At 37.8% G+C, this 17,519-nt stretch overlaps 2 protein-coding genes across 5 annotated transcripts; both read right to left on the bottom strand.

Moving 5' to 3' along the window:
• Window positions 1-249: 249 nt before the first annotated feature.
• LOC103703387 (vacuolar protein sorting-associated protein 29) lies at window positions 250-6,137 on the bottom strand. Its single transcript, XM_008786234.3, has 4 exons — window positions 5,978-6,137; window positions 5,325-5,508; window positions 3,666-3,803; window positions 250-754 (listed from the first exon to the last, which is right to left on the bottom strand). Exons 2-4 carry the CDS (start codon window positions 5,454-5,456, stop codon window positions 452-454), a joined length of 573 nt encoding a protein of 190 aa, XP_008784456.2. The 5' UTR covers window positions 5,457-5,508; window positions 5,978-6,137; the 3' UTR covers window positions 250-451.
• A 2,513-nt stretch (window positions 6,138-8,650) lies between these two features.
• On the bottom strand, window positions 8,651-14,513 carry LOC120111010 (pentatricopeptide repeat-containing protein At4g32450, mitochondrial-like). 4 transcript variants are annotated; one of them, XM_039127275.1, is made up of 2 exons: window positions 12,159-14,513; window positions 8,651-9,106 (listed from the first exon to the last, which is right to left on the bottom strand). In XM_039127275.1, exon 1 carries the CDS (start codon window positions 14,419-14,421, stop codon window positions 12,169-12,171), a length of 2,253 nt encoding a protein of 750 aa, XP_038983203.1. In that variant the 5' UTR covers window positions 14,422-14,513; the 3' UTR covers window positions 8,651-9,106; window positions 12,159-12,168. The 4 variants fall into 4 exon arrangements, with proteins under 4 accessions (XP_038983203.1, XP_038983202.1, XP_038983204.1 ...); XM_039127274.1 differs by lacking the exon at window positions 8,651-9,106 and adding an exon at window positions 9,515-9,927; XM_039127276.1 differs by lacking the exon at window positions 8,651-9,106 and adding an exon at window positions 10,721-10,739.
• Between the last annotated feature and the right edge of the window lie 3,006 nt (window positions 14,514-17,519).

Raw genomic sequence — 17,519 nt, 5'->3', positions numbered from 1 at the left:
TCTCGAGGCACAATGGATGCCTCAATCACAACTCAAGTATGCACTCTGCTCAGCTCCTAACATGGATGTTACTTCCACCCTGATCTCTCAATATATCCCCAGAGAAACTATCAGTAGGGGAATCCATCTGTGGCATGTGCTGATAACTTATTTGGCTTGTATACCTGGGCTGTTTGGATTTCTGGGAGATGGGAATAAATAAATTTACCAAACTCATTAAATACCATCGATCTGAAAAGGCCGAGAAAATTTTCAAGGACTAAATCAATCACCCACAAAAAATTTCCTTTAGCATTAACAATCTACAGAGCTAGCTCTGTTTCTCAGATGCAAAGCAACCACTCTACAGCAATAACCAAAAGCCACATTCAGGTCTAATAAGAAAATCGAATTCCAAATGTAACATCAAGGCATTCAGTCGAATCATATAGTGATAATAGCTTGTGGAGTTCTACTGAGAAGCATTGGCTGTTGCAGTCTTCTTAAAGTCGATCTTGTCGACCTTGACCTCTCCATCGATTAGCTCATAGACGTACACCACAACACGGAGGCTATCAATGTCCATGAGCACGAAGCTCGGGTTGACATCATAGGTGATGCTGCTATACGCACCCGTTGCAGAGCCAGGATTTATGACAACACCACCCTCATGCTTGTAGGCTTTGAACTGATGAGTGTGGCCTGTCACAAGGATGTCAACATCCAACTGCCTCTGAAGCATGGCTAAGGAATCCAAGTCACCCCATGGGATGATCTGCATTATTTTATTAAGAAAGTGAGAAAACTACTCACATGAGAATGCACGCTTGAAGTTTAGGAAATAAATAGATAAAGAAGGGCATTTGGATGGATAAAATTAAGTATACGAAGAAAGAACTTCGCTAACAATAAAAATTCATATCAAACATGATCTAGGAATACCAGCGCTTGCAGAATTAATGTCAACAAGGCTTATCAACTCTAATGTAGCAAGATGTTAGATATTAATCTAACTACAAAAAAATACAAGGTTTTGTAAACTGATAAACAAAGTTTATCTTATATCATTCCCTGCATTTGTCATAAAGAAAGAATCATAAGATTCATGCACCAAGGTTATGTACATCAGTGTTTCATAATAACCTACTCGTCCATGTTACTTGAGAGCCTCTGTAGGTCTAGTAAATACAGGGAAATCTATCCTGTTAGCGTCTCCCAACTCTCTCCACCATTCTGGCGTCAAGACTGTCCTATAAATATGCATTTCAATTAGTAGACTATTTTCTTTGCTAAGCTACTATACCAGATCTTCTGAAAAAACTAGGGGACCACATTTTCCACGTCCTTCACTCTACCAAACAGGCATGATTGTAAAATCAAACGATGCCATTCACGGGGATCAATTATTATGTGTCCACTAACTCATAATAATGAATACAAGCGATAAAGCCATACCATGTTAAGATTTAATTTGTTTCTTCTTCATTTATCATTTTGTATATGATAATATCAACAAGCTGAAGTGCCATCCCTAGATTGCAATATGAAAATAATGATTTTTTTTCCTAGGACAACATTAATATTGCTTTCAATTTTTCAAACATCAATGCTTACTGAGCCAAAAATTGATGAGTCCAGAAAAGGACATGGGAAAACGATTCCAATTTGATACAAACTATATAGATCCTCTCGTTCTTCTGAGTTTGGGACTTTCAACCACAGACCACCAAAGAAGTTTGTGAGTCTAAAACATGCATCCTCACATCGTGCCAACTTCTGATGGTTTAATAAACAATCCACGAGACAAATGATGCCGCAAAAATAAACTCCTGTACCTTTATTTAGAGTAATTCAATAGTTTTTGTGAAATTGTATTCCAGCTTTAACTCCTTTGCATAGATAAAAATGAATATAATGTTCCAGCTTGATGCCCAACTCTTTTCTCCCCTCCATGTTTCCTCTTAGCATCTTCTTTCCTCTTCCAAACCTTAGACAGAATTCTTAAATGTGATCATGGATTAGCAAGAAAAGGTAAGCTTGGCAAAAGCTTCCCAGTTGCAACCCTCTTCCAAATGGAGGAGGTTCCAGGTTCAAAATTGAGGTTCTAGTCTGAAAACTTGGAGGTGTTTCTTCAAGTATTTGGACTGGAGTAATTTTACTTGTTAGGTTTTCCCTCTCTTATGCTCAAAAATACTTCAAATATTGTGAAAGAGATATTCGCTTGTGCAATTCTGGGCAAGAGTTATCTGATCAAAACTAAAGAATCTTTTTTAAGTGTGGAAAGTTAGGTTGGCTATTTTACAGGCTTTGCACTTACTAATGATATAGCTAATATAGTCGATGCCAGAATATCAGCAATGCTTTTATTCACTGTAGATATGGAAAAAGAAGTGATTATTAACCATAGATAGTCAAGTTAAAGATCAAAGGACAAAGGCCATAGACCATCCTATGAAGAGGCTAAACCGTGGTTAGACAAATGGGATTCATGGACCAGAGCTTAACTGCTTAAGTATACAGTAATGCTTCTACCAATTAGAGAGGCATCTTATTTACATTTTTTGGGAATTTCAATTCTAGCATGCTTCCAATTTATTAGTGTAACCTTAATCTTTGGAGTTGTTGGAAACCTGAATTGTAGGGTGTGCTGAAACAAATATCTGCTGCTTGTTCTCTTTGTGACCTAGCTCTCAGAGACACAATGGGATTGCATTAGTAATTATATTCCAAGGAAGCTTGGACTATTCTCAAGGAATGCAAGATATTATTTCAATGAACAAAGTAAATAATGGAGATCAATTTTCCTTTGTCTGTGTGGATTAAGGTTTTAAAATTCTCGGTCTCGGTGACAATTTCAGTTGGGCAGCGTGTTAGTACAGTACTATGATGCCCTTGTACCAACACTTGGGACTTGTTGGCACCTCGTTACCAACCAGGATCCCCACTTCTTAGATTTGTTGTTCTATTTGTTATGATGCATTTTATTGTTGCTTAGGAAATATTATATTTATTTATGTTAGGTGAGGTTTCTGAGCCAAAATGGGTTTGAAATGCCGATACTGGTCACATATTCAGCATGGTTTTTCCCTTACTTTTTTTTTTATTTTCCACCACTTTTAGTGGAAAACAGATAAAAACGTGGGAGAGGAGACTCTTCATATCTATAAAAGATTAGGGTTGAAGGAGGCCGGTATAAGCTCTTCCTCTTCTTCCACTCTTTATCCCTTCTTCTTTCCTCGCTCAGTTTGAATGTGATAAAGAAAAAGAAGCCAGTTAGGGCCTTTTGAATTGGGCCCGAGCAGTTCTCATGGGATCAGGGTCCCGTATATGTCCCAGAACTCAGTCAATTACTGGTCCAATCTAGGATGCCCGATATGGTTTGGTACTGACCAAGACTTTGAGAACCATCGTTTAAATACATCTGTAAATGTGTCCAATTATTAGACCCTCTGATTTTTACCTAGAATACAAACATCTAGTGGGGGTGAAAACAACTCCACTACCTAAAATTGTGAGCATGGTGGAGCTGACAGTTGATCTTTTGCATAGATCCCATATTTTTATGAGGTAATGCCGTAATAGCCAATAAGTTAAGCCAGTAAAAGCACGAAGATACAATTATTGTGACATCAGCAAAACATAACATGTAGAAAAGATAAAAAAACAGACACAGGGGGAAAACCAACCTGATGGCCATGACATAGCCCAAGCTTGAACTGGCCAATGGTAAGAGTCTTGGTCTCTGGATAACGAGTATCCTCATCGTATTCACCACGAGTAACATGCAGGTCAGGACATAGGCTCTTCAAGTAATCATGAACTTCCTAAGAAACAAAATACAAGTTGCTTATTGATGGGAATAAAAAGCAAAACTACAAGTATCAAAAAATCAATGTTCTGTCTGCTCAGTTTTTGTCGTTCAAACATTATGCATCAAAAATAATATAATTGTATAATAATTCTTCAGAATATAATAATGGAGTTGCTTCAAACAGCTTGTCGACTATCAACCAACATAATTGAACATAAAATACAGCCAAAGTACTATAAAAAAATGGCATTCCATCATACATAATGATATATCAAGAATGAAAAAGCTTGCCTTGAAAAAAAAACGAAGGGATGGCTTCTATTCTAGTAGACTTAAATCCAACATTATTGAAATATCTTTTTTAATTAAGGACTTCAAAATGACCATCAAAGTTTGAATGTTAGCGAATTCATGTGCAAATCCAATATATCTATTCTTAAGTATGGCAAACTAATTATCATTGTGGAAATAAAATAGGTATTTCATATAAGAATAAGGCAAAAGCTAGTTTTTCTAGCTTCTCCTAAAAGCACCCTTCAACTTTTGCTTATGTGAGCACTCTTCTTTGAACGTTACCAAACACAACCTTTCCTGAGAACTGTCTTTTTTACTTCTGTAATCATAAAATGATATTTGAGTATTACCAACTGTTATAAGCTTGTCTGGAAGATCACTATTATATTTATGAGAAAAAATTTTTCTGACAACAAACCTACATCCATGAAAACCACAGAATTAGAGGACTACCAACTGCATACAATTTTCATGGATTAAAATGTCTGATAAAGGAACTCGCAGCAACAATACTCATCCACAATCTCTGATATCAATAGAATACCATGTGAATATAAGAAAGGGAAAGTCATGACCAACTAAAGAAATAGAAGACAATTACCAGGCCATGAATGCCTCCAAAGCCATTATATACTGATTTTCTGGGAGAAAAAGTAGATTACCTTCTAAGTGAAGCACCATCGTCCATGCTAAAGTGTTACGTCTGGATACATTAGGCTAAATTGAAGCGTCTAGGTAACATAACTTAAGAGCTTGAGGTTTTACAGCGTCATAAATACTTACGGACAATATCATTTTTCGATCAAACATTTGAGTCCAAACCCTATACTCAGCAACAAAATCCATGTCTGAAAGAAGAAACCATTTCTGCTCAAATGAAGGTAAGAACACAATATCACCGAGAGCTTGCTTAGATGGTATCAACCCTTGCTCAAGTGGCAAGGGGCTGGGGTTCGATTTCAGTTGAAATCATCCTCAAAGGTTGAGGAGGGGATAGGGTAGAAAGTGGGGATTAGCCCCTCCTAATCTCAAAAAATCAAAAAGAAAAAAAGTTAAGCACACAACAAAGACCAATTTTCCGAATCCTTTGGTTGTAAATCATAACTTTACAAACAATATACTGAATATACTAGATACAAAAACCACATAAAGATATAGAAAAGAAATCAGAAAGAAAGCCATGTCCTTGCTAAGGCTCAAAACAATCAAAAGCAAAATAAAAGATATGGATGGGAGGTACCTTAATACATAAATTTCCAGTACATATAATGTGCTGGATTTTCCCCGGAACAAGCATGGACTTGAACTTCGCCGGCAGGTCAGGTGCCCTGTGAGGGATGTGAAGATCACCTAACGCTAAAACTAACACCATTCTTCTTCACTCAACAAATCAAGACTCACACCTTTTCAATTACCATCACCACCTGAAATTAAAATAATAATAATAACAATAATAAATGGAAAAGCAGTAACACTCATGTTGCAAGCCAATCACATCTAAACACTAAAAACTTTTATCCAAAAAATCATCACAAATTTCGCAACATTTTTTCTTGATGAAGAACCAAACAATTAGAAAAATAAAGATTTCATAATTCGAAGAATACTTATTCCAACTCAACCAACAAAGAATTAAAGCCACGATGCACCAAATATAAACGACAAGTTAATGTTTTCTAATGATATGAAAAAGAAATGACAAAAAAACAGCTCGCGCCCTCCAGATTGGACTGATTAAAAACTTCCCATTTGAGATCGCAAAAATCAAAAGGAAAATAAAAAATAAAATAAAAAACCAAGAACAATGGATTAAAAAGGATCAAGATAGGGTTTTATAATCCTCCCTTTCTCTTATAAAACTAACGATCGAAAGATTGGGGACCAAAAGGTTACCATTGAAGAGAAAACCGGCGACGATCCATAGCAGCAAATGGAGGAGATTTCATCGAATTCCGAAGGAGAGGGCAGCTTCCACCGAAGAGGACTTCCCAAACTCGTCTCTCGGTCTCCAAAGGAATCCGTTTACCTGTGCCTTCCGAACAATTTAGCACGCCTACGAGACGAGCCTATTTTACTAATTAACCATAAGACTGCAAACCGGTCGGGTTGAACCGAGAAGCCAAATTTAATATCCGTTCATGCTTATGGGTCAAACCCAATCTCTTAGTTGATCGAGCCAGATTGGGTTTAGTTGAGGGAAACTATGATCTGAACCCAACTTAAAATGTTCGGGTTTGCAGCTCAGGTTAGATCGAGTCTACAATTTAAGTTATATTCTTTCATAACTAAAATATAATAATTAATAATTAAATAAATTTATAAACTAGAATTTTTATAATATACACATATAAATAAAAATCTATCAAAACAAACAAGGAAATATGAATTTTTTAAAAGTAGTTAAGTGAAGATAGATGCAATTGTTGAATAAAAGAAAAAGAATTAGTTTAACTGAGAGTTTATTCAATAAATTGGAAAAAAAATTTAGAGCAAAGGGGAAGAAGGTTCACATGATTCTTATTTTTGGGTCAAATTAGATCACGTCCAGGTTAGGTTGGGTCCATTTTGTTGACCTGAATTATATAGGTTGGATTGGGTTTAGTGGAGTTGAAAAAAAAAAAAATCAAACTTGACCTAGAATTTAGACCATGTACATTTTTTGAATCCGACCCAACTCATAGGTCTTCAATTATGGATAAGTTTAGGTCTAATCGAGTTGGGACCAGGTCGAGTCATAAGTTGACCCAACGCATATGTAGTTCTAATGTGTAGTGGTGACCAACTAACTTGATCCAGGACCCACAATTGGAAATACCTATGATTAATATAGTTCTAATTTTCTTGGCTACAATTATTGAAATAATTTTTGGCTGATGAACTTTTTGTCCATAAAATATGTAACAACGAGCAAAATAGTGTTATGTATTTTATGGACAAATATATAACTGGATTCATGACCCACAAGTAGTGTTACATTAGCTTTTCAAAAGTAATTTTTAAAAAAATATTTTATGCAAAATTTAAAAATATTTTCAGTACATCTGGTATTTGGCAGTAATATATTAAAAAACTATTTCTACCAAACATAAAATATTACAGAATAGGTTTTTGTGTGCGGACTCTCCGTATCTGAAAGATAAGAAACAATCATATGAAAGAAAAGATTACAAACAAACATTTTTAGTTTCTCCTAAGCACTCTATTTTGACTTTATCTTTTAGTAGAAGGAATTCTCAAGACATTATTTAACATTTAAATTTTTTTAGGAATTGGCATTTTTAACTTTAGAAGTTGCACCCATACTCAAAAGGAAAGACTATGTAAAGAAACTAGTGTCACTCCCCCATATGATCTCAATATGCTTTCCTACAACAAATTGGCAATTGTTGTCTTGGAGAAAAAACAGCTAGATCCATTCTATTCAAATCAGGTTTTATTGTAGCTATTCTATCATACCATGAAAACTAAGTGATCATTTTTTATCATGCATAGCAAACTTCTTTGGTCCTTGCATGAGTAAGGATGACTCCATTATAATGAGTCACACGGCTTAACTTAGAATGTAATGTCCCTAATAAATTATATGGCATCTTTTTTTGTTTGTTTTTTACAAATTTTTGACATATCACACTGTTATTTCCTGTTTTTTGTCCACATCTGCTATTGAATTAACCAAATCAAACTGGACAATTTTTGGTGATCGCATTTGATCATAAGCAATTAAAGGCAATGTGACACCAATAAAGTAACTTTCAAATTTAACCTTGGGTTTGGCAAAGTGTTGGTTTAAGGTTGGATCCACAGCAGTGTTAAGACCAAAATTATGCAGTTATATGGAATACATTTAAATTTGTTTCTTTTATTTCAGAACAAGGACAGGAGGAGATCCTTAAAAATGCTCCTTCTATCCGGGTGATTTTTGGGAAATTGTCTTTCAACAAGCATTTGATATCTCCCCCGAAAGCTAAAACAAGAGAAAGATGTCTGAGAAAGGGCACTGGGATTTTCCCTTTTCTTAACGCACGATTTCCCTTATGCCCTCTGTTGCTTCAAATTTTTAGAATCGTCTCAAGATATCAATCGAGTAGCTTTGTAATGCCACTAATTGTTGGATATTGATAATCTGGATGCTTTGTCACCTTTACCATGACTTTAGCCAGAGATATTATATCCTACACAGCGTGCACTATATGGCCATACACACCAATAATCATAGCCACTTATTTTTATACCGGTGCACCGAGATTAGTGCTTGATGAATAAGTTCCATAGAAACGAGCGGTTGTGATTGGCAAAACATTGATAATTCTTGCCAAAACTGAAGCCAAAGAGCTATCTAAACCAGTGCAAAATAGTGGGCCTCGTCATGATTTCCATTAAATATAACTTATATTTAATTCATTACATATCTAGATTATTTTGTGAGTTCTTAAGAGTTGATTGTTTTTAGGTAATGCACAAGGCCACAAACCAAACCAAGTAGGAAAGTCTCAAAAAGTTTGCAGGAGGTCTCCATCTTTCCCACCGTGGGAATTCAGGTAATTCCCATTCATGCTATAAACATAAACACCCTTTTGAATTCTAGAAAAGTTACAGGAAGATAACATACATCCAATTTTTTTATATGCATATGACATCTATATATGGCGAAAGATAAAGTTGAAGAAGCTACGAATCAATGTAAATTTTTCTAATGTACCTCATCTGTGACGGGACTGGAGAAGACAGAAGATTCAGAAGGATTTACAGGCTGGCTGGGATCAACTGGTCCTAGCTATTTGTTGAGCATAAGAAAAAGAAAATTCATGCAACAACAGAGCTCACAGAAGTGTGTCTTCCACAGAATCATGCATCCTGAAATCTCTTTGGAAGCCTCTCTGTAATCTTAGCAGCCATCACAGTGTGAAGATGCTTTGTAGTAGACTATTAGGTCCTTGAGATGTAGCCTAATCCTTTCTGTACTGTACCTCCACTTGTATACTTTAATCCATCAATAAAAGGTGCGCCTTGGCCCTCCATTTCCTTCAAAAAGAAGCTGGGAATTCTATCAACATTTCTATCAATCGAGGATACTCAAAGAGTTTAACAAACTAAGGTGATTTCACAAAGTTTGGTATATATTCCTTGGTATTGGATAACTACTATAATTACAGAAATGGCTTCTTGACTTGAAGCCCTATAGCCAATTTTAATTTGTCAAGAAAAGGCTGGGAATATGATAATGATACTAACTGCTCCATTCTCTGGTTTACCACGTCGAGCTCTTTAGCACCATTACCATTGTCAACTCTAATACTACTGTCTGAAATGGGAAAAGCACAGCTAAATATTTTTGCATAGGAACAACAGTACGCAGATCTCTCACATTCAGCAAAATCTGGAATCAATTGTTAAGGTTAAGCTCATCAGATGCTGTGCAAACGTAACAAATGGAAAAATAAAAGGGGGCAGCTGACGCAAGCCATGTTTTTGAGATCATTCTCGCAGGAGTATAGTCACTGAGTTTATATTTGTTTCTAATCTAAGCTATAACAGATAAATTCATGTTGCAACCCTACAGGGTCTTTCACTGCCGCTACAAATACAGGAAAGGTTAAAAAATGACTTGTTGATTGATGGATGGAAGAACTATTGTAACAACGCTATTGCTCATCATTTGTCAAGTTTTCTACCACACTTCACAAATTCTCTCTCATGCAGACGTGAATAGCAATGCAAGCACAGATATCTCCCTGACAAAACATAAATATCGAAGGCTCACAGAAGCCAGAAGGCTCAACATTAGAGGACTGCCTCATGTAGCTTCCTCATGCCTTCCCTTATGGTGTCATGAAGGCTGCAACCTACAAGTTCAATGACAGAAACCTTATCAGGAGAAGTTCTGATGATGTTCATAGATGATGGGTTAACGTTCAAACTATGAATGCTGCCCAAACGGGGGAAAGGCACATGGTTGCAGACAAGAAGCTAAAGAAAGACAGAGAACAGTGGAAAAGGGAATGGCAGGTGAAGACACTAAAGATTCCATGTATGATAATTGTTTTTTTGTCAAATATGTTCCAGGAATTTACCTGATTATGGTAGGAAGAAGAAGTTGTAGCCTAATCAAAGATATCATATATTAATTATTCCCTACTTAGAAAAAAGAAAAAAGAAAAAGGAACCCAACCCCAAACAAAATGCATTAATCAGTACGCAAATATGTCAAAGAGATCATTATTTTAAAAAGAAATGGTTTGCCAAGAATTAAGTAACTAAAGGCCTCATCTCCTTTTAAAGAAACAATCACACCCCAGAGTAGCAGGAAGAAAACACCTCCTTTTGCTTCTTCAAAATTATCTGCATTGACATCATCAAACAGTCAAATCCACAACTAAGCTTCAGAATTTTCTGAGAGAGGTTTCATGTTCAAATCCTCCCCACCAAGTATCATCAAAAGCTATGTTTTCAAACTGACAAGCTAATGGTCGATATAAGTGTATCATATACTGCTTTCCTTCATAGAATATGTTTTAGGCTATACGCACCATGAACAAGTTCTAAACATTTAGGTGATTAATCCATCAATATGGATGCCATTTAATATTTGTAAAACTTAACATTGAGTGGTCCAGAACCTTCCCTCAAACCTTTGCTTTTCCTCCTCTATCATAAACTGCAGAAGGTACCAACAAGAAAATGAAGGTTTATTATGGAAAGAGATTGAGAAAGTCTATCTGACAAAAAAATCAGTGAACAGTAGAGTCTGGGATCACGTTTACCAAGCTAATTGATTCGAAAACATTCAGAAGAGAATAGTGATAGACACATGTACACAGAACTCTCTCACACTCAGAAAAGATTTACTAGCCGGTGATTGCAGACAGAGTTAAATTTTCTAAGTCAAGTTGATCATTCCAACATAGTCATGCTCATAGGGAATTTTTATTTGCCATATTTTTCCTCATAACCTCTTTCCATGTTATTCTAGGTCTTTGCTTCTCTTTCTTACGACCTTCAACACAAACTAATATATCTTTCCATATTGAAGTCCTCTTGAATCTTCCTTAAAGATGGCAATATATTCCAAACAATTCTTTATCATTTACTTAAACTTTATAATTCACCCATCAACATAAAAATTAAAGTCCATCATACTTGGAACATGTATTATATTGTGTGGGAAATTCATCTCTTCTATTGATATTTATATTCCATGTCTGGTTTCAAGGGATGATCTTATATTGCTTTGCTTTGATATGGGGGCTTTAGTTGATATTTTGACAGCCAGTAAAGTTCAGAATGGGCAAATGGATTAAGGTCATTGTTCACATGATTGCTATCTCACTTACCCACAATATGTTTTATTCTTAAGTCATGTTTGGTTCTGAAAACATGAATAAATTCAATAAAGTTCACTTGTTCAACTTTTTTTCATGTTTATACAGCCAAATAACTATTTTGGCTCTTGAATCAAATGTAACATTTTTGAGATTTCAGATAAAATAGAAAGCATCTTTTTCATCCTTATTCAGTTTTAACATGATTAAAACTATTCAATGGAGGGAGGGCCGAATAATTTTAGCCAATTAACAAGAAATGAGTACCTACTTGAATAAGGTAATTGCTGGCTAAAAGTATTTAGGAACCAAACACAGCTACTCTAATTAGTTTTTGCTAATAAATGCCTCCCATATCACACACTAATAGATATCTTTAACATATTGGACACACATGTTATATGATTGGTTGACATTCACTGCGGAGAAACTTGAATAGCAGATTTCGCATAACACATAAGGAAATGTTAGGCATGAGATATTCACATATGGAAAGGTTGGCTATAGCATAAGAATTGAGAATTTTGCTCCCTTCATAACATTTTTGACTCCATTTAGATATGGGACATTATTTAAGAAGATGATGGCATTATTTTACCAATTGCCCTGAGGGTTCCTTAATACAACCAGCAAATTCATTACATTAGCAACATGGAGCACACAACAACAATAATTATCGCATTTTCATTGGAAGCACTCTGTTCTTACTCTATAAAGAAAGGAAAGGGGGAGAGCTTAGCATAATAGAAACTTACATGCTCCATATCACCAATAATCCTTGCAAGAACAGACCCCATTCTCGAAATGGTGAAACCTCTTGGCATCCCGTGCAATAAGTTGACGGCCAACAAGTTTTGATATGATCTTCATAGCATTATGACAATCTCCACAAACACGAAGATTTTTTATAATTCGAATTGGTGAACGTGCAGGGCTAGTCATAAGCCCATAAGCAACAGCCAGCCTCTCACTGTGATAAAGCAAAGCCTCCTCCTTTGATTCTTGGTCAATGTCATGCAGCACGAATCGTGTCTCTGGAACATAGCCAGCCTCCTTCATTTGTGGTGCCAAACCTTTTATCTGCGCATAAATCTTCTCATGCTCAGGATGGGACCTGTCCCCGGCCCGATACTCATGTACCCTACTTCTAACCTCAAGTAGATTAGCCTTCTTTCTTTCTTTCTCCTTTGCCAGGTCTGAAGCTTTCACAGGCAAAAGACCAATCTTAGTCTGTTCATCTAGCCAAGTAGAATCCAACTGCTCAATAATTTCTGCACATCGATTCCCAAGTTCCACATTTCCATTAACTCTACAAAGATTCATTAGAGTTTCCCAAACATCTACACTTGGCTCAACAGGCATTTGTTCAACAAACTCAAGAGCTTCATCCAAGTAACCAGCACTTCCAAGCATACTGACAATGCTCACATAATGTTCCATGCAAGGAGATATTCCAAAATCCTTCTGCATCGATTCAAAATGCAACATTCCCTCATCGACTGCTCCGAGAATGCCACAAGCAGCAAAAATAGTGACAAACATTTGTCCATCCGGCCTCAATCCCTTCTGCTTAAACTCGCTGAAAAGATCAATTGCATCCTCTCCAAGACCATTGTTAGAAAGACCCATAATCATAGTATCCCAAGATGTCAAGTTCCGCTGGGGCATGTTCTCAAACAATTGGTAAGCATGAATCATCGAACCGCACTTGGCATACATATCCAAAATCTTGTTATGAACCCCAACTTCAACATGAACCATTGTCCGTGCCAGATGATCATGGACAATTCTTGCTTCTTCTAGAGACCTTGCCTCCCCACATGCTTGAATCAACTGCAAATATCTATGGAGGTCCACAACCACACCATTTTTCTCAAGTAAAGCCAAAACTTCCACAGCTTCTTTCATCTTCCCTTCTTTGCAGAATTCATCAAGCTCATCAATAGTACCCTTATAGCCACCACTCTCACCAGTTTCAGAAGAATCACTAGCAGGCAATCCATCCCTAGTTTGGGAAAAACTCATTGGTTGAGAATATCCAATTTCACTATGGAAAAAAGCAGAGTTCTGCTGAGGATTAACAGGGTTCACGGCTTGATACCCCATTGGGCTCTGCTGAAAATCCCCAGGTCTTTCTAAATAATGCCCATTTGGTCTCTGATGGATATCTCCAGCTCTTTCATCATAAACCCTTTGCATATTATCTTGGATATCACCTCTCGGGCTCTCTCTGTGATAAAAATTGGGATTTTGATAACTTTGCCCTGGATTATAACCATATTGCCTGTTAGGGTCTTGCTGAAACCCTCCATGGTTTTCTCCATAGAACCCACCGGGATTCATATGTGGCTCTCCAGTTCCTACCGTGTTGTAACCATTAGTATCCACTCTCTGATGCCCGTTAAGATTCTGATAGTATTCTTGGCTATAAAATCCATCAGGATTCCTCTGGGTCACCTGTCCTACATTCCCTCCATGATGCCCGTCAGGTTTTTGATAGCGTTCCCCAACGACTCTACCATTATTCTCATGTGAATTCATAGGGAAGCGCTCTGCCCCCTGTCTCAAAAGGTTCCCCCTATAAAACCCATTGGGGTTTCCCCCATAACCCTCACCAAGATTCCACCGTTGGTACCCGTCGGGGCTCGGAATTGGGTTTCCTCCATGAACACCATCGATTCTCTGCTGATAAGAGTGTTCGTCATAGAACCCATGCGGGCTCTGCGGGTAAGAGACACTGAGTCCGGGATGGGAATCTCCGGCGACCTCCCGCTCGCCGCCGCCGGGAGGGTCGGCGGCGAAATCGGTCCTCTGCACGGCCGTGCTCAGCCTCCGGAATCGAAGGACCAAGAGCGACGCCTTGACGGCGTCCGCGAGGTCCTTCTGCGAAGAACTAAGAGGACGTGAGGAGGGGCGGGAGAGGAGAGGCGAGGGCGGAGGGGGAGGAGAAGAGGAGCTGACCTTGGCAAGCGCCGACAGCGATCTAATGGCGATGACGGAGGCCCCTTTCTTCGGCATCGACGAGGCTCTCTCTTCTCTCTCCTCCTGTGTTTCCAAAAACCCTAGTTTGGGTGTCGGCCGGAAACCTAGATTTGGGGGAGGAGCTATTAAACCCCTCTCGTCCTCTTAAAATTATGTGAACCGTAGAGACGAATTAGTTCCGGTCCGGTCTGGATCCATCGATCCACACGGTCTGGTTCAGTTTTCTCATGGTGGCAGAGCGGATTCATGTTCTTAATCAAACATGATTTCGGAGTATGATTCAATCTTTGTTGTTTTTTTTTTTTTTTTTGCTTAAATTCAATCTTTGTTGTTGCTGTGTACAGAATGGCTTCTTCATAGCAAGATATAGTTGAATACTTTTTATAGTCCTCATTTTAATTTAATAATAAGAAGGTGAGTGATGATTAAAGGCCTCCATTAGATGAATATGCATGCAACTTGCTCATGCCATATCCATCACACACAAATATAGTACTTCAGTTGATGATCGATATGATGTTTGTGTCTAATTTGTTCTCTTAACACATGGTTGTTGATTATTTTACAAGACTAAAGCATTGTGAGTTGATTTATAGGATTTTGCATCCTTTTATAAGACTTAAGCATCCCTCATGGATTAAAAGACTTAAAACTTAAAGTCTCATTTTAATTGCAAAACATCAACTATGCAATCTTTTATCTTGTGCTATAAATGCAAGAAATAGAAAAAAAATCTAGTCTCGTAGTTATTGAAACTCAAAATAGATAATTTGTTATTTTTAAAACATGCAGAGCTTGAAAAACTAATTGCAAGCCTTTATATATTGTCACGCCCCGAACCCAGCACCCGGGTCCGGTACGCGACCGGCCGCATGAGCCCTAGAGCAGTGCCCTAAAGATTATGCAAGGCCTATGATTAACAAAAATTCCAATAAATCCACAACTAATTTAATAATTCAAATAGACAAATCTGACATGTCCAAATAAACAAATTGGTTCAATTACAAAGTCTTCAAATGTTCATCGACATCAAAGAAGGATAAACAAACTAACTAACTAATAACTCTGGTACTCGCACTCTGCGCCCATCCCATCCAAATCTATGCATCCTGCAACTCTGGTAAAGAAAAAGAAGAAGAGGGGGGTGAACTTTACAGCCCAGTAAGAATCCTTGTACGCCAATCCTGCATGATATAAATATGTCACGCCCCCGCCTCTGCGAGGCACGTGAGGCACCTAGTGCCTCACGTGGGGGCCACATGAGGGGGGGAACACGGGGCTCCCCTGCCAGATATTGTCCGATTCTGGGGCTTCACGCAAGCGTCCTTCACCCCTCCCCGGTTTTGTTTTCCACCCAAAACGCGTCTGCAGGATTAGGAGACACCCGCCTCATATGCCCAGGCTCTGGAACGAGTCTTTCCGATGTGGGACTATTGGGCCTCACGCCCTTCCCACTATCAGACAAGAGTCGTCCTCGGCTCTGATACCAAATGTCACGCCCCCGCCTCTGCGAGGCACGTGAGGCACCTAGTGCCCACGTGGGGGCCACATGAGGGGGGAACACGGGGCTCCCCTGCCAGATATTGTCCGGTTCTGGGGCTTCACGCAAGCGTCCTTCACCTCTTCCTGGTTTTGTTTTCCACCCAAAACGCGTCTGCAGGATTAGGAGACACTCGCCTCATATGCCCAGGCTCTGGAACGAGTCTTTCCGATGTGGGACTATTGGGCCTCACACCGTACAAATGGTATCAGAGCAGACCCGGCCCATAACCTATGTGGACTAGGGGACACTGCAGCACGGATCCATTGGGGTTGACCACGGACTGATCGTGGTGTTTGTGATTAGATTCGAATAGATTTGAACCCTTAGCCTGACGAGGACGTCAGGGCTTGAACGGGGGAGTATGTGAGGATCCGTGCGGGCGTGTGTTTAGTCCCACATAGGTTATTCGCTGGGTAGATCTTGGGTACTTATACAGGATCAAGGAACCCAAATAATAATTTCCGGCTAGCCATTTTGGGTGAGATCCTGGGTTGTTACATATATAGACCATGAAAAACACTTTTACATTTTTAGGAAAATCAAAAGAATTCTAGAATACAACATCTTGACCTTAGTAAATCCTGATCTAGAAAATACTGACCCTGAAAAAGTATTTAATGGAAAAAATGCTGCAAACTTGAATGATTGAATGGAGCTTAATTATGATATTAAAGTTAGTTACAGGATTGATTGGGTATATGAATATATGAAAAACAAATGCTTGGCTTTGCTTAGCTATTTGAAGAGTGTAATTTACAATTTCTTAATATACACAAAACCAAGATATTAAGGTTTTGAGGATGTGTTTGAAGTATCTTTTGATTAAGTTTAAAGGTTATATATTTTATATTAATCTGTATAATTATTTTTCTTCTTATTTCTTCCAATCACAATCCCCTCCATTGCGATGATGAATTTAAAGTTTCACTCAAAAAGATTTTGTCATGTAGGCTCATAAGAAATGGTTATCATAAAGTGAAAATATGATCTTGTAAGGGAAGAACATAAGTTGTCCTATATTCTGCTTATATTTGTCAATGTAGGTAGTTGAATCTAAAGCAAAGCCATGAAAAGTGTATTCAAATTCCATTCTTATTTCAAATAGGATACTTATTCAAAGATTTAAGAGTGAAAACAACATACAGACACACACACACACACACACACACAGAGAGAGAGAGAGAGAGAGAGAGAGAGTTGATCCAAATCCTTAAATATACAACTGATTATGGACTAAATGATGGATCTAAAAAGGAACTGAAAAGACATCTCTTTCTGCATGAATAATAAGAGTAGGAACCAGGGAATCATCACTAGACGTGTTGTCTGACTCTTCTTCAAAATTTACATAATCACCAGAGCCTATTGCTTCCATGCATGTTCTTATTCTTTATTTCTTGAACCAAATTATTAGTGTCATCATTTACATAATCACCAGAGCCTATTGCTTCCATGCATGTTCTTATTCTTTATTTCTTGAACCAAATTAGTGTCATCATCAGCACCCATTGCATCCGTTTTTTTTTCCTTGTGCTTCTTGAATCTTTGAATTCACACCCTATAATCCACTAAAAACTCATTAATCTCCAAT

Source organism: Phoenix dactylifera, chromosome 6, assembly GCF_009389715.1.
Source record: "Phoenix dactylifera cultivar Barhee BC4 chromosome 6, palm_55x_up_171113_PBpolish2nd_filt_p, whole genome shotgun sequence".
In the NCBI taxonomy this organism is placed as follows: Eukaryota; Viridiplantae; Streptophyta; class Magnoliopsida; order Arecales; family Arecaceae; genus Phoenix; species Phoenix dactylifera.
This window is presented reverse-complemented; position numbering and strand designations above follow the sequence as displayed.

What these genes read in the sequence shown, in the direction of transcription:
- LOC103703387 (XM_008786234.3), bottom strand. Translation starts at nt 5,456, where the DNA reads ATGGTGTTAGTTTTAGCGTTAGGTGATCTTCACATCCCTCACAGGGCA. An exon ending in CTGGAAATTTATGTATTAAG is followed by an intron (nt 3,804 to 5,324) that starts GTACCTCCCATC and finishes TTTGTTTCTTAG; the next exon opens with GAAGTTCATGATTACTTGAA. An exon ending in GGCTATGTCATGGCCATCAG is followed by an intron (nt 755 to 3,665) that starts GTTGGTTTTCCC and finishes AAAATAATGCAG; the next exon opens with ATCATCCCATGGGGTGACTT.
- LOC120111010 (XM_039127275.1), bottom strand. Translation starts at nt 14,421, where the DNA reads ATGCCGAAGAAAGGGGCCTCCGTCATCGCCATTAGATCGCTGTCGGCG.